Source organism: Aphis gossypii, chromosome 2 (assembly GCF_020184175.1).
Source record: "Aphis gossypii isolate Hap1 chromosome 2, ASM2018417v2, whole genome shotgun sequence".
Lineage (NCBI taxonomy): Eukaryota > Metazoa > Arthropoda > Insecta > Hemiptera > Aphididae > Aphis > Aphis gossypii.
Window position 1 is genome coordinate 69,331,824 of NC_065531.1, and position 15,396 is coordinate 69,347,219.

General features: G+C 30.3%; 3 protein-coding genes across 6 annotated transcripts; 2 read left to right on the forward strand and 1 right to left on the reverse strand.

The window, feature by feature from the left end:
• The first annotated feature begins 445 nt into the window (after positions 1-445).
• Positions 446-5,917, forward strand: LOC114124474 (cuticle protein 19.8-like). Its single transcript, XM_027987729.2, has 5 exons — positions 446-614; positions 876-1,328; positions 3,503-3,667; positions 4,445-4,585; positions 5,218-5,917. The coding sequence occupies exons 1-5, from the start codon at positions 600-602 to the stop codon at positions 5,419-5,421; spliced, it is 978 nt and encodes a 325-aa protein (XP_027843530.2). The 5' UTR covers positions 446-599; the 3' UTR covers positions 5,422-5,917.
• Positions 4,763-15,113, reverse strand: LOC114124475 (peroxisomal targeting signal 2 receptor). Of its 4 annotated transcripts, none has more exons than XM_050201413.1 (6): positions 14,590-15,113; positions 7,542-7,838; positions 7,338-7,451; positions 7,122-7,230; positions 6,102-6,295; positions 4,763-6,004 (listed from the first exon to the last, which is right to left on the reverse strand). In XM_050201413.1, the coding sequence occupies exons 2-6, from the start codon at positions 7,824-7,826 to the stop codon at positions 5,837-5,839; spliced, it is 870 nt and encodes a 289-aa protein (XP_050057370.1). In that variant the 5' UTR covers positions 7,827-7,838; positions 14,590-15,113; the 3' UTR covers positions 4,763-5,836. The 4 variants fall into 4 exon arrangements, with proteins under 4 accessions (XP_050057370.1, XP_027843532.2, XP_027843531.2 ...); XM_027987731.2 differs by lacking the exon at positions 14,590-15,113 and adding an exon at positions 8,444-8,609; XM_027987730.2 differs by lacking the exon at positions 14,590-15,113 and adding an exon at positions 7,898-8,186.
• LOC114124473 (arrestin homolog) lies at positions 10,270-12,302 on the forward strand. The gene is made up of 7 exons (XM_027987728.2): positions 10,270-10,433; positions 10,499-10,620; positions 10,676-11,017; positions 11,071-11,259; positions 11,494-11,682; positions 11,745-11,913; positions 11,981-12,302. Exons 1-7 carry the CDS (start codon positions 10,367-10,369, stop codon positions 12,136-12,138), a joined length of 1,236 nt encoding a protein of 411 aa, XP_027843529.2. The 5' UTR covers positions 10,270-10,366; the 3' UTR covers positions 12,139-12,302.
• Positions 15,114-15,396: the final 283 nt, after the last annotated feature.

The following is a 15,396-nucleotide window of genomic DNA, read 5'->3' on the forward strand; positions in this document are numbered from 1 at the left end:
TACGAGATATTTTATATATTATATCTAAAACCCAATCGCTAAAAATAAAAAAAAAATAATAATAATGTAACTGTTTTAATCCAAACAACGGCGCACAACACAATAATTGTTTTCTTTCTGTTTAAACACGAGGTATTTGTACATGCGGTTATTTGAGGGTGGATAGGGTCTTGACACAATAACGGTCGATTATTTTGTAACGTAATTGTGAAAATTACGTATGGCGACCTATCCTCGGGGGCGTTATGTTCCTTCTCATATTTTCAGGTCCACCCGAACATCATTGTTGAAACGGTGGACCACTTTCTAATCCGTGTCGGTTCAACTTCGCGGGGACGCCCGACTGCGGACGGCGGAAAGTGGGAACATAAAGTCGTGAACGCACTATATCGACGGGCCTCGCAGACCGCCGCGAGTCGAGACCACGTACCTATATAAATCGGAGGATCTGTCATCGTCGGACCATTCACTCACTGGCACCGCAGTTCCACACCGGTGTGACGATATTATTGTGAGTCGTTCGATTGGTTTTCTTGGAGTTTTTCGTCGCCGTATATTTCGTCTCGCATCCGTTCCGTCATTTTTCCCTCGCGTTCAAAATGATGATCGCACAGGTAAGTCATATTCATTTTACTGTTCAGGTGTACGTGTCGACGACTGCAGAAGTGACGTTCGCCCCCCATTGCGCTATGCCGCTATCCAATAACCTAACGACAATCTATTGCACTCTCGATCGCGTCTCGTCTGCAGGTTTCGTCGATGCACTCCTTTGCGCAGTGTCTATATACGTTTTTACTTCTGCAGTCACTTCTTCGGCCTTCGATTTGTCGTCGTCCGACGAATATTTTAATTTATCAGTATAATTCGTTTTGCAGTGTCTTCTGGTAGCCGGAATCGCGGCTGTTGCGGTGTCTATGCCAGTCACTCAGGAGGAGTATGCCAGGTACATAGCTCAACAGCAGACTGAAAAGGGCCAACCGATCCGCAGACCCGTACTTCTGCAGGTGGTCCCGGCCGGCGGCGCAGCTTACCAACAACCGGCTGCGGCATCACCGCGACCAGCTTACCAACAGCCAGCCGCTTACCAACCACAGCCCGCTGCTTACCAGCCACAGCCCGCCGCATACCAACCACAGCCCGCCGCATACCAACCGCAGCCCGCCGCGTACCAGTTACCTCAGACCTACCAGCAACCGGAAGAGTACCAACAACCGGAACAACAGTACCAGCCGTCTGCCCGACCACAAGCACCACGCCCAAAGGCCCTGACTAAGCCGAAGTATCAGAACAAGCCCGAAAAACCGGAAGACGAGGAAAACGACAATAACGTAAGTGATTTTACTTTTCGATATAATAATATGATAATAAAATATAAATATACTGACTGAAAGCGACATCTCATTAACATAATAATATATTTAAAAAAAAATTGAGTATGGGAATGTAAAAATGTTTTTGACATATAAATTATATTAAATAAATAGATCCCTATAAAATAATATCACTTAGGCAGCTATAATTTTAAATTACGATCATACAATATAATATATTATACTGTATTATAAGGATAGTTAAATTTAAAATATTCAGTCAAAAATCCCACAAAAACATAACATTTTTCGATTATTTTTATTACGAATCAATTTGATTAATTAAATTCGAACAGTTGTTTTTTAAATGTCTTAAAAATATTAATATAACTGTCTTAACATAATAATACATTTAAATACTTTATTAATTGTTGTTATTTGTTCAACTTTATAAATTTTACTTAAACACTTGAAACATTATTCGTAAAGTAAATACATTATTATGTTATACTATCATAACATTGTAACAATGATATATTTAAGAATTAAAAATTTAAAAAAAAAAAACACTTATATTTCTGTATATTATAAAATACATGTTTTAAAAAGGATATTAAAATAATATTATATATTATAGTATAAATGTATAAGTTAGATGGATACAAATATACGATCTTATATTATATAATACTATATACTAACACGTAGTATTGTGTACATAATTATTGTAGATGAATAATTTAAACTTTTTTACTAGTGATATAAGTCTAAGAAAGTCATATCGATATATTTTTCTAAAATTAAATCTCCATAATCATATTGATATAGACAGTTATTCAATCGGCTATTCTATGGTCACTTATATAACTTTCTTTCGTTATTATGCAGGATACAATATAATATATTATATATTGCACAGGAAAGAAAAATACTGTATGTAATACACTTATCGAAACTCGAAAGTGTGTAACTCGCGGGGGCGACTGGGTCGAAAAACTTGATCCAGTTACGATGTAACAAAAAATTAAAAAACAAATAAATAAATAATTTATCGTTATTAGAAAGTAGTTATAGCAGGAGATCATAATGTTTTAGACTTATTATGTAGATTACTAAGAGTGTTACGAAATATTTTCTAGGGTTTATTATAACTCCGATGTGTATTATTGTCTATATAGCTATAGGCGCATGTGAATATATATATATATATATGTATAAAGATATATTGAAATAATAAAATTTAAATTATTACCGGACATGTGCACGGGAGTACAGTTGTCACGATTTAACCCGACCGTATCGGTTGCGTAACATCAAAGCTAAGCAGTGGCTCTGGATCTAGACGATCATTAAATCCGTACCGTGCGTGCAGAAAATGAGAAGACGTTCACTTTTGTTTCACAACAGACAAATTGTAACAACCAATGTGTAGGCAATGAAGAAACTTTAGAAACGCTTACGTGTATAATTGTGACCCAACAGATAATGTTACTACTATTATCGGCATGAGTTGATGGTAATTTAAAATTTTCCTTAGTCCGTTAGTTCGAAGACTTTGAATAATGGTTATTGTAACAATGCTGTGTTTGCGTATAGTTAGTTAAACAAAATAGCAATAATAATTTATCATTAATATTGTCGTTAGATAAATATAATAAATAATTAATCAGTAGATACATAACATATTATTTTAAATCGCAAAACATTTTTGAAATATTACAACTTATACTTTTAATTTTTAAATGAAATTTAAAAACATGTTATAAAGATTATGGGCTTTTAGATAATAGGATTTTTACTTTACACGATGAACTAGTAGAATATATTTAAGCAAAAGAAAATTAGATTATACAATGAAATGATTACCAATCACTTATTAGACTTCAGTGTGTACAAAAATTATCTTTAGTTATATTTTGAGGCGTCATAGACGAAGTTCTAAATGCATCTATAGATATATCGCACTGATATTTTTGAACTGAAATCATTCAATCATAATGTTAGTTAATGTTTATTGATTAATTTTATTAATTGTGTTGTTGTATTATTTCTTATTATTATTCATTAATGATCCTAATAATTTTATACATAATATTACAACACGATTAATATAAAATTAAAATAATTTTAATAATTTATTTCAATTTCATTTTTTAAAATTATAACGAATAATTATGCATTTTTTATTATAGCCCAATGCTCAGTACCAGTTTTCGTTCGACATCAGCGACGACGAGTCAACCAACTACCACAACCGCAAAGAGCAGAGAGACGGTGAAAAGATTTCTGGAAGTTACAGCGTCGTAGATTCAGATGGATTTATCCGTACAGTCACATACACTGCCGATCCCGAAGAGGTATGCCTGATAAACTAACATATTTATTACCTATATGTCCTACATATATTTTCGGTTTATTGAAAATTTAAGATAATTATATTCAAACGAGCATGATTTAAATAATGAATATCGATAAGAAATTAACGTTTTTTTCTCGTTTTTAATCGATGGTATTTTTGTAAATACCGTCTTTTCATAACATAATCACAATGACATAATACAAGTCCATAGTCCATTAATTATACAGACATGTTTTATTAATGATTTGAAAACGCTCATTTTAATTTTGTTGTTAAATTTGTCAATGTAAAACGTTTATCTATTTGTCGTATCGAATTCATTCGTATCTATTAAATATTTAGCAGCATATTTTACATATCACGACGAATACTCAATTTAAATACATCATGACACGTATAGGACATTAATTTTGATTACCTAGTTAATAAAAAGAAAGTAATGGCGATTTATTTTATAAATGTAAATTTTTAAGAGTTAGGACTTTCCGTAAACGTACATTTCTACATAATATTAACTAAGCTTGGATGTATAATGTGTAACGTTGTTATGTACATCAACTATAGTGATTGAAATTTTTAACTTCAACTCAAAATGTTTCGTATAAAAATCGTATTGTACCTAATACAATCGTAATAAATTATAAGATTTTGCAACGAACATCATAGTATATATTGTCAAGTAAGCATGAGCACAATACAACAAGACGTATACCCTATACATAATATCGATCACACCGGACGCATATTCTAACTATTCGATTAATAATTAATATAGGGATTCAAAGCCGAAGTTAGCCGAGAGCCGACCAACATCCATGTTAAGATACCCACTCCAGCACCACAAACCGCATCGCCAGCACCTCAATACAGATTGCCAGAAAGGAAGGCCCAGCAACCACAATACATAACAGTGCAGGTGCGTAGTACAAATTCGATTTCAAAGGCACGCGCGGTAGGGAAAGATTTTTGACGTCGTAACTCGATCGTTCGCGAACGAGGGAGAGATTAAAATAATGATTTGTTCAATACGTTTTTTTTTTTTTTTTTGATATAGAGACCCTTCGCTCCGCAATCATTAAACGACTTCTCTAACTCCTTTTATTTATTTTTTATTTTTCAAACGATAATTTTTATCTTATACAGTTCTCTAATTTCACAGTTTTATAAAAATACATATGCCTAATATTTTAAATGAATAATTAAAATATAAGGTAATCAAATCCCCGCAACTGCAGTAAGCGTATAGTGATTCTCACCCTCTCGTCAAACACGTCGTCACTGCGGCGCACAATAACAATCAATTTTTTTTTTTTTTTTAAAACCTCACAATAAAAAACGATATAATGATAATAATAATAATAATATTATAAACGATAATAACAATATTTTAGGTAGTATAATATATGTGTGTATAAATAAGTTAACAATTAACGGTCATCGGTCCTAACCGATGTCGCGATATAACAATAATATTAATATGAATATAAGTAATAATTATACAAACGTAGTTGACAATTTGCTAATTTTATTTTCGATCCCCTCACACAGGCTAGCGAACCCGAATCCGCGGCGCAACCGGCCGACCCGATCTCCGGTTATTATCGCAGTCCTCCGCAACAGGTCAAGCAAGCGCCGGCCGCACACCGATTCGCTGCACCCAGGCCGCAGGCCGGCCACAAAGCCAGCGCTTTGGGCTACGCAACGGCGCCGACCAACTCTCCGCCAATCATCTACCAAGCTTACGACCAGTAAACAAAACATGCATGACGTGCGGCCGCAGTGGACGGACGGCGGCGCGGTCGTCGTCGTCGTCGCTGCATCTCAGACCCGGAACACGCGCGCCTCGGCGTCCCAACCGCAGTCGGCCATCAATCCGTCCCGGTCGGCGCTCATGTCCAGACCGTACACGTAGTCGGAATGGTTTTGGTGGCTCTGACTCGGTTCCGACGACACACCGTAATCCCATATCCTAAATACATGATTATAATAATAATGATTGATCGAATTATATTATATTATTATACGCGCACGACATATTATTATTTTATAATAATATTATATTGATTATTATTAGTGTTATAGTATTAATTAATTGTAATGATGATAATATAATAATTGTACTGTAACGTGCGACGATGGCAGCGTTCACATTCCACTATTTTTGTTTTCATAAATTTACGAAATATTTTTTATTATTATTATAGTATTGTCTTATAAAGAAAAAAAAATAAAATGTAATTTTTTTGTACTTTGTCGTGCAATCGTATGACGCCGAAACCAAAACGGACCAGTGATGAGGCGAACACTGAACTCGCTTCACAGCGTCCTGGCAACCCTGCAATCGGCAAAAAAAAAAACGAACTCGTTCAAAACTCAAAATGACGAATTCGCGTTTTATCGCGATGTATATTACACCGTTTGCGTATACCGACCTCGAGCTGGAATATCGGCGTTAACAATTTCCGAATGTCCCATATTCTGATCAGTCCTTCGGCCCCGCCGGTGGCCAATACGAACGGGTAAAATTGGTTCCACGAACAGCTCAAAATCTCCGCTTGATGTGCATTTATCTTGACGCTCGGCCGCAGCGGTGACGAACAGTCCCAGATGTCCAACATCCCGTCTCCTTTTTAATAAAATCAAAATAATTACCAAATTAACAGATTTCAAAAACTTATCCAAATAATTTCGATCGATTTTAGCCAAAGTGACCCGCGACCGTTAACGCCATTATTGTTTTCCGCCAAAATTAGTCAATTTATTATTTTATAAATTTTGTTAAGACTCTTGAATCTAAATGATTACGATATACGCTCATCACATTGCCACACTTCACTAGTCTCTATAATATCACAACAACATCATACTTTTTAGATCGAAATACATTAAATTATAAAATGAAAAGTATACAGATCACATAATATTCTTAATTAAAAGTTTATGACTTTATTTAGACTTATTTAAAGTTTTTTCGTTACATCTATACCGCTTAATACAATATTGAGATGTATACGCTCGGTTAAACTTAAAATGTTTGTAATTTACTAATGAACATAATATGCCCGCCATTACTCGTTAATCGTTATCTCGTTGTCTTTTCAATGTTTTCAGACATTATACAATAAAATACAATTTAGTTAAGTAATTAACTAAAATTCAATAAATAATTTTTCGCTAACGTTGACTAACCAAATAGCTTTCGTCAGCATTCGCGGTAACACTCCTGATAAATCTTTTATGGCAGTGATGTGATATACAGGATATAAAATCGTCTCAAAAAATATCTAAAACAATAAATTATTACTTGTATTTTTTAATTTTTTTTTTTTTTTTTGTGGAAATCGAACATAAAGATAACGCACGAGGGTCACTTTTTAGGCGGAAAACATAAATACCCATTCGCATGTACATATATTATAGGCACTTCATAATAACGAATTATTTTATCCTACCTGAAACCGACGCAAAACACGAAGACAAGAACGGAGACCATTTGGCTTCGTAAACCAGTCTGTCGTGTCCCTTGTACGTTGTCAGCGAACAATACTTGTTGGGATCCCACTGTAAAAAAAAAAATAATATAATTATAATATTAACAACATAAGAAACAGCACCATTGTTGTACCGGAAACGCTTAGGTATATATATATTTTATTTTATGTACGTACAAGTTTTACCGAACAGTCCCATGACGCGGATAACAAAAAATCGTCTATGGAGTTTTGACACCAGTCTACACCGCACACTTCTTTCTTGTGTTCATTAAACGTTCTTACGGGTTTCTGTCGGACAACCGATATATTAGCATTGCATTATGTTAAATTTAAAATTATTGTTGTTGATTAAATGAATAAATATAAATTAAGTATTACTTGAGGATATTTATAATTCCACATCTGCACGGATCCGTCTCCGCTGCCCGTCACCAGTAAGCTGTGCACCGATCTGCTCCACACCACATCGAATAATCCGTCGTCCCAATGCATTTCATGTTTTTTGCTTATCAGACATCTGTCTTCATCATACGACACCAAAAACAACGTTCCGCCGCCTTTAAACCCGTAATACTGTGACGTGGCTATGGCTAGGAGATTTGATCGATTCGGTGAAAATTTTACCGAATACCCGTGTCGGTTTTCGGTTTTAAAAGTAGTCATCGGTACTTAAATCTGAAAACATTATAATGTTAACTTAAATGAGAACGATTAATAATAATTAAATACTATACATGCGATATTTAATTCCGTTGATTAAACTATATACGATTTTGTTGTTTTACTTGTGTATAGCTACATTTATTACACTATTTATTTTTCAATAGTTTCGATTCATTTGTAAAATAAATTTAAATAATATAAAAATCACATAATTATATTAAAATTAACTAATAACTTATGATAAGACGAATAGGCGTAAAAACAACAATAATATACTAAAATACCTATGCACGGCTACAGTTATTTATGAAATATACACTGAATTGAATAATTAAATACCCAGGCTAAAAACCTAACTAGCTTAAACTGCATTATAATATAATATGATATTATTTATGGTAATAATTAATAAAACAATTAATATAAAAACATTATTTTTTTTAAATTGTCTTTTAAATCTTTGTCCATTTATAAACTATTTTAAAATGTAATATGAGCCCATCAAAAATGAATTAATGGCATTTTAGATTTGAAATACAATTTTATTATTTGAATATGTGAAATTTGATAAAAGTGAAACTAAGAATGTACAATATACAATAATTATAGGTACATACTATATATTATACTGCTGAATGTGCAATTATCAACACATTGTCATACATCGTACATTACATAATTTAAATAATTGAATTACTAAAATTATTTCGTAAGTGATGTCTAACTGTAAACATACATTTTATATTTATTTTTCGTACACAAGAGTTACAAGCGAATTATAAACATAAAAATAATTTAAAACACTAGCCATGTATTTGTATTGTCAGAGAAGCCACCCATTGGTGACATTTGGTAGGTGTACTTAGGCACGCTAGGCAATTATTTTTGCAAAAGGTCACGGTAAACACCAATACACCATTCCCTTTTAAAGTTTTAAATATCTGATGAAGCTTTCGCGGTAGATTTAGTGTAAATAAATAGGTAATAATATGATGATAGATATTGATTATAATATAATATAGTTACCGAGTCAACTTTACACGAACATCGAACAGACAATAATATTACGGTTAAAATTATTAAATTCATAAGTAATATATCATACCAAATATTTACACATAGTTTTAATTACGCAAAAATTATATTTAGATCGAAAAACTAGGTTTTATAATGATAAATATATTTTTAATTCTTTTATGTTAACTTTTTTGTGGGTGTGCTCAAAAATATCCATGTAACCCTATTAATTAAAAATATTCTAAGAGGGCCATTTATATTTTCAGTCAATATTTTTTTTGGAGTTGAAATTTAGTTCAAAAATATTAAATAAGTTTATTCCGGAACATATCTACTGGTTTAAAAAAATTTATAAATCGATTAGTGATATTTTGGATAGGTCATTTTTAAACATTTTCAGAATTATTGATGAAATTTAAAATTATACTATTTTTCAATCAAATTTAGACTATTTTCAGGTAATTTATTAAAAACTGTTTCATAATCATATTTGAATTTGTAATAATTTAATGGTGAAATTATTTTTATTTGATTTGTAATGTATAATAATTAAAATATAAAAACGCTAGTACTAAGACAGTGCTTTCCAACCTGGAGGAGGCGTATAAACATTACTGGAAAGGCGCAACGCACAAACAGTCATTACGAAGTAAAATGTTATTTATTAAATTGTTTTTATTTTACAATGTAGGGATTTTTGAAAACCTACAAAGGGGGCGTAGAATAGAAATTAGGAACCATTGTACTAAGACGAGCTAAATAAAATAAAAATATAATAATTCCATTTAGTTTTCTCAGTAGTCTGTACCCTACTAGGGCTGTTATCACTTTTACTTTGATATTTAATCTTAGACCTTAGTTTAGTTGATTAAATACCTTGGTACCTAATTAATTTATTACAACTAATCTATGGCTTCGTAAACTTAATTTTAAATATGATTTCGTTTGAATATTTTATTATTGACTACCTACCGAATTAATTATTATAGAATCAACATATTTTATTACTTAAATATTTTATTTTTACGTAGTAAGAGTTATGAAAAATATTTAAATAATTTTTTATTTCTTATATCAGTTTATTTAAAAAAAAAAAAAATAAATAAATGCTGCATTACTAAGATTAATCTCATCATCAGTCCAAAAAACTTATGTAAGTTATTAAAAATTATAATAAATACACCAATATTTTAAAAATTATGAAAATATACATACAAATCAGGTCAACAGTTTTATGTAAAGTAGTTTAAAAGGGCTTCTTGAATAGGATAAGAAATCGATGGTTTTTAGAAAAACTTTACTGCTTTGGAATTTTAACGAAGACATTTTTTGCAGTGACAAAATATCAAAGAACTTCCGGGTCTTCATTTAATCCAATTACCTTATGACGATATAATTGTAAAAAAGAAACCCTACGGGGGAGCTTGAGTAACATCGATCAACTGTTTAGTCCGACATTAGACGGGTCACATTCAACCAGACCCTCGACTCAAGTGTTTTGTATTTTTATTTCATCATAAATTATGATACCTTTATTATTTCTTTATTTTATAGCAACGCTAAAAGTTTTTAAAAAAACTACGCCAAATGGTAAATCAATGTCAACAAAAAACAATTAATTAATTTTTATTCGAACACTTAATTATTATTTTTAGGAAAAGTCACTATATACGTCAGTAAACGAGATTTCATTGACCACTTAGATAGTGTAGATCCAATTGATGGCGTTATTGTAGTCGAAAATGACTATTTACAAGGACGAAAAGTTTTTGGGATGGTAATGAATATCATATTTTATAAATTATTACAATCTAAATAATGGTTTTTTTCAGGTTTCCACGACTTACAGATACGGTCGAGATGAAGATGAAGTAATGGGTGTAAAATTTAGTAAAGAAATGGTATTGGCGTGTAGTCAAGTTGTTCCACCGATAAAAGAAATCACAGAATTAACTCCAATACAAAAAAAATTGGTGAAAAAATTTGGTAGCTCTAATGCATTTCCATTCATGTTCAACTTCCCTCCAAATTCCCCATCTTCGGTGACCCTGCAGCCAGGTGACGATGATAATGGAAAACCACTTGGAGTTGAATATAGTATCCGAACTTATGTATCGGACAGAGAAGACGACAGAGGAAATCAAAGATCATCTATCGTGCTAGCTATTAAAAAGGTATGTATTTTTCAAAATTAGTAAATTTAACATATAAATGTGTAAATACTCAGTTACAATACGCTCCATCAACAAGAGGTCAAAGATTACCAAGTTCACTAATTAGCAAAGGATTCACGTTTTCTCACGGAAAAATTAGTTTGGAAGTCACATTGGACAGGGAAATATATTATCACGGCGAAAAAGTCATTGCTACGCTTGTCATAAGTAACAGCTCGAGAAAGTCCGTAAAAAATATTAAGGTAAGACAAATTAGCTTATAAAAATTACAACAGGCATTATTCTATTATCATAAATCATAAAAATACTTAATCATAATTTATTAAAATAATTATTTTTTAATTTTATAAATAAATAATAATATTAAATACGTGTATTACAACATTATACACCATAATATTATTTTAATTTAATGTTATTATTTCATTTTAATTATACTATGAACTATTGTTATTATAAATTATAATTATATCTAGGTATACGTGGTTCAACATACCGAAATTACAATGGTCAACGCACAGTTTTCTAAGTTTGTCGCTAGCTTGGAAACTCGAGAAGGTTGTCCTATAACACCGGGAGCCGCTTTTACTAAACAATTCTATTTAGTCCCACTAGCGTCCAGCAATAAAGACAGAAGAGGCATTGCATTAGACGGGCATCTTAAGGTACAAAATATTTTCAACACGTTGGCGTACATTGAATTAAATGCGTGCAATATACACTATAGGACGACGACGTTAATTTGGCATCGTCTACATTGATATCGGAAGGTAAAGGTCCTAGTGACCAAACTGGTATAGTCATTTCATATTCGGTCAGAGTTAAGTTGAACTGCGGTACTCTGGGAGGCGAACTCGTTACCGACGTACCATTCAAACTTATGCACCCAAATCCAAGTAAATAATGTGTTCAGCGTTCGTTTTGTATGAATTAATAAAAAAAAAAAAAAATTTTTAACTTCAGCATCCGAAGATTGGAGTGCGCCTAAGCAACCACAAAAAGGAGTACTGAAGAAGACCAAAAGTTCGGACAGAATGAAATATCAAAAGAGCTTTGGTGATGATGACGAAGACAATATCGTGTTTGAAGACTTTGCAAGACTTAGGTTGGCTGACGAATAAATAAAAAACCTTTTGGAAATTGTAAAATGTCTAAATATTGTTTTGAATTGTGTTTTTCGCTTTACTCGAATTGGTAGGAAAACCAGGATAAGTTTAAACTCAAAATTATTACTATTATTATTGCAAGATTATAATAAATCAGTTTATTGCCGTCTTCTATACAATATATAATACGTACTCGATATTCAAACTACTTTCCGATAGCGTCTTATTATAACCTGAAATACAGGATTCGATTCCCAGCCGAATATCCCTCATAACAATGACGTTCAGCGATTTTAGGGAGAATATGTCATCGGTAATAACCATTACGACGATCCTGAACCGGAATATTCAGTACTGGTTCGATTTCCGTTTTTCACACCTTTGACCCCTTACGACTAATATTCACATACATATCCTGTTTGGCCGATACCCCACACGAGGGATTCAATATTTCATGAATGTAAGTTTGGTATTATAGATGTTTTTAATTCAGACTAGAATACTCTATATTATTTCCGATTTAAAAAAAATACTCGTCAAACACGTTTATGTAACTTATACACGGAACAATTTAATAACTGCTATTGACGAGTAACACAATAAAATCAAAGTAAATACCCCTATTACAAATAATAATAATAATAATACTAAAAAGCAAACTTATTTTCCAAAAAATAATTTATTAATTTTGTGTTAGTGTGCAATAATATTATTTAAATAATTGAAGTATTTTTTTTTTAATCTCGTAGCTTATATTTAATTTATTATATTAATATGTATAATGTACATATAAATATATAAAACAATATTAATATAATATACTTATACAAAATATTATAATAAATAAAACATAAGTCAAAAATAATAAATACATCTATATAGGTAGAGCTACTACAAGTATTTGAAATAAAAGAAATCCGCTAACAAAGATTTATCACAAATCGTTAATAAAATATCGTGTTTTATACTAATTATTTAAATAGGTAGGTACATACTTTATCAACTAAACAAATTTTTCTATATTATTTATGTACCTAAATATCTCAAATAAATTTAATTATTTTAATTAATATTTTGGAAAACTTAAACTATCACAGTATGAAATAATCATGCATTTTGAAATAAAAAATTATTATTAATAATATATTAACGAAAATAAAAATAAAGTAAACTTTAATACCTAGTAATACTATTATAACTATTAATAACTATAATTAATGCATTAAAAAAACAGACCTAATCAATTTTTAAACATTAAATAATTATTTATACTAAAATGTATAATTTTTTTTTATTATACAAATGTGACAAAAGTTAGTTTAAAAAATAATTCTGAAATCTTGTATGGAAATGATGATTATTTAAACTGTAATAATTAAAAATATAATTTATGAACTTATATCTAGGAATCTATGCTAAGTAATACATTTATATTCTTATTATTTATAGTTTTAACTGGGAGGTATTATCTATAACTAATGATAAATTATACTTCTGTATAAAAAATATTTATTATAAAACTACTTGTGTAGCCATAAGCCTATAACTAATACCAATAATATTAATAATTATTATTTACTATGGTAGTTATATTTTCTATAAGGTGTAATTTTAATAAACACTTCGCATATTTTTTAGGTACAGATTACACATAAGTATAACTATTTGAACGACTTTAATATATTAATTTATTAAAAGTGGGTTGTTTGTTGTTTTTAATAAATTGTATACCCTTTATGTAAATATGAAAAATAAATGATACAATAAAATTTGAAATACTGATTAATTCTAAGATTTATCAATAAATAATTCCTAATATAATGCCCAAATTAAAGTACATTTTATATATCCTACAGTTATTTACCTACTAAGATAAATATTTGACATTCGGATATTATTTATTTGTCTAATTAAAAAAACCTACTAGTAGAAGTAATAATATTACACCAATTGATTGTACCTACCATAAAATAATATATTTTATACATTTATTTTAGTATACAAATTACAAGGTAATCCGTTTAAGCGTACCTATTAACTCAATAATAATAATAATACTAAATATTTCATTTACATAATTTCATTTTATTTAAAAAACGTATAAATATTTAAAAGTAATATGAGCGAAGAAGAAAATAAGTAACGTTCCAAAAATATTATTCTACTATTCCGCTTATCAAAACATTGAAAACATACACCTACGAGTATTAACTAAAGATAATTATTTGGAATTTTGCTTTAAAGTATGAAATTAAAAATGTATATCGTCCTTCAAAAAAAGTATAAATTCAATAAATAATAACATTAAGCATTATTCAAAATAAAATTTTTTCTAAAAATGTGCTTTTGCAATGATATTAAATTATGTAAACATGGTGGATTATATTATAATATTTTATACATTATATATGTTATATATTTAAAAACATATTATTTTCTTTATAATAAACAATAATTTTCACTTACTTCAAAAAAGAATTCCAAGTGTGCTCCTAGGCCTGTTGTTGAAAACTGTTGATTTCTTTAAAGGTGTGGTCTCAAAAGTACTGTAAAATAAATCCCTACCTAAAAAGGGTTAGCGTAGTGTTGACCCAATGACCAAAGGCTGCCGGATCTTCGGTTAGGGTGGGCTCCCTCCAATATATCTGCGCCCCGTAATTTTAAATTTATGCTTATGGGCACTTTTATAATTATGATTTACTGTTGCGCAAACCCATCAATCAACCAAAAAAACGGTCGGTGTTTTTAATGTTTATACAGCCGGACATATCTTTCTTTTACTATGTTTTTTTAACCACCGTGATATGATAATTTTTACTGAGAAAAAATTCTCACAGAATATGTTGAGTCATATAATATACAAACTGCATAGTGCTAATAATTTCTTTAAAATTGGATATACTTAATGATCAAATAGCTATGAAGCATTTTAAGTAAATACTTTTGTTCTAAAATTCTAAATTTTAATAGCAGATAAATATAGCCTGTATGGAAATATATACACATCTTAAAAATAATATCTTCAATATAATAAAGTATTTTATTTGTTATAATAATGCATTATTAATAAAATACCTATCTGACTATCTATAGTTCAAAATTTCTTACTTACAATATTACAACATAAAAATATGGTTTTTACTTTTTATTTCTTAAGTCACTTTCCAATAATTTACAGCAGGTATAGGTAACATAAGGGGACATGGATGATACTATGGATGAACTATTTAAAAACATTGACAGTCTAACATTATATAGATATAGTTGTATGTA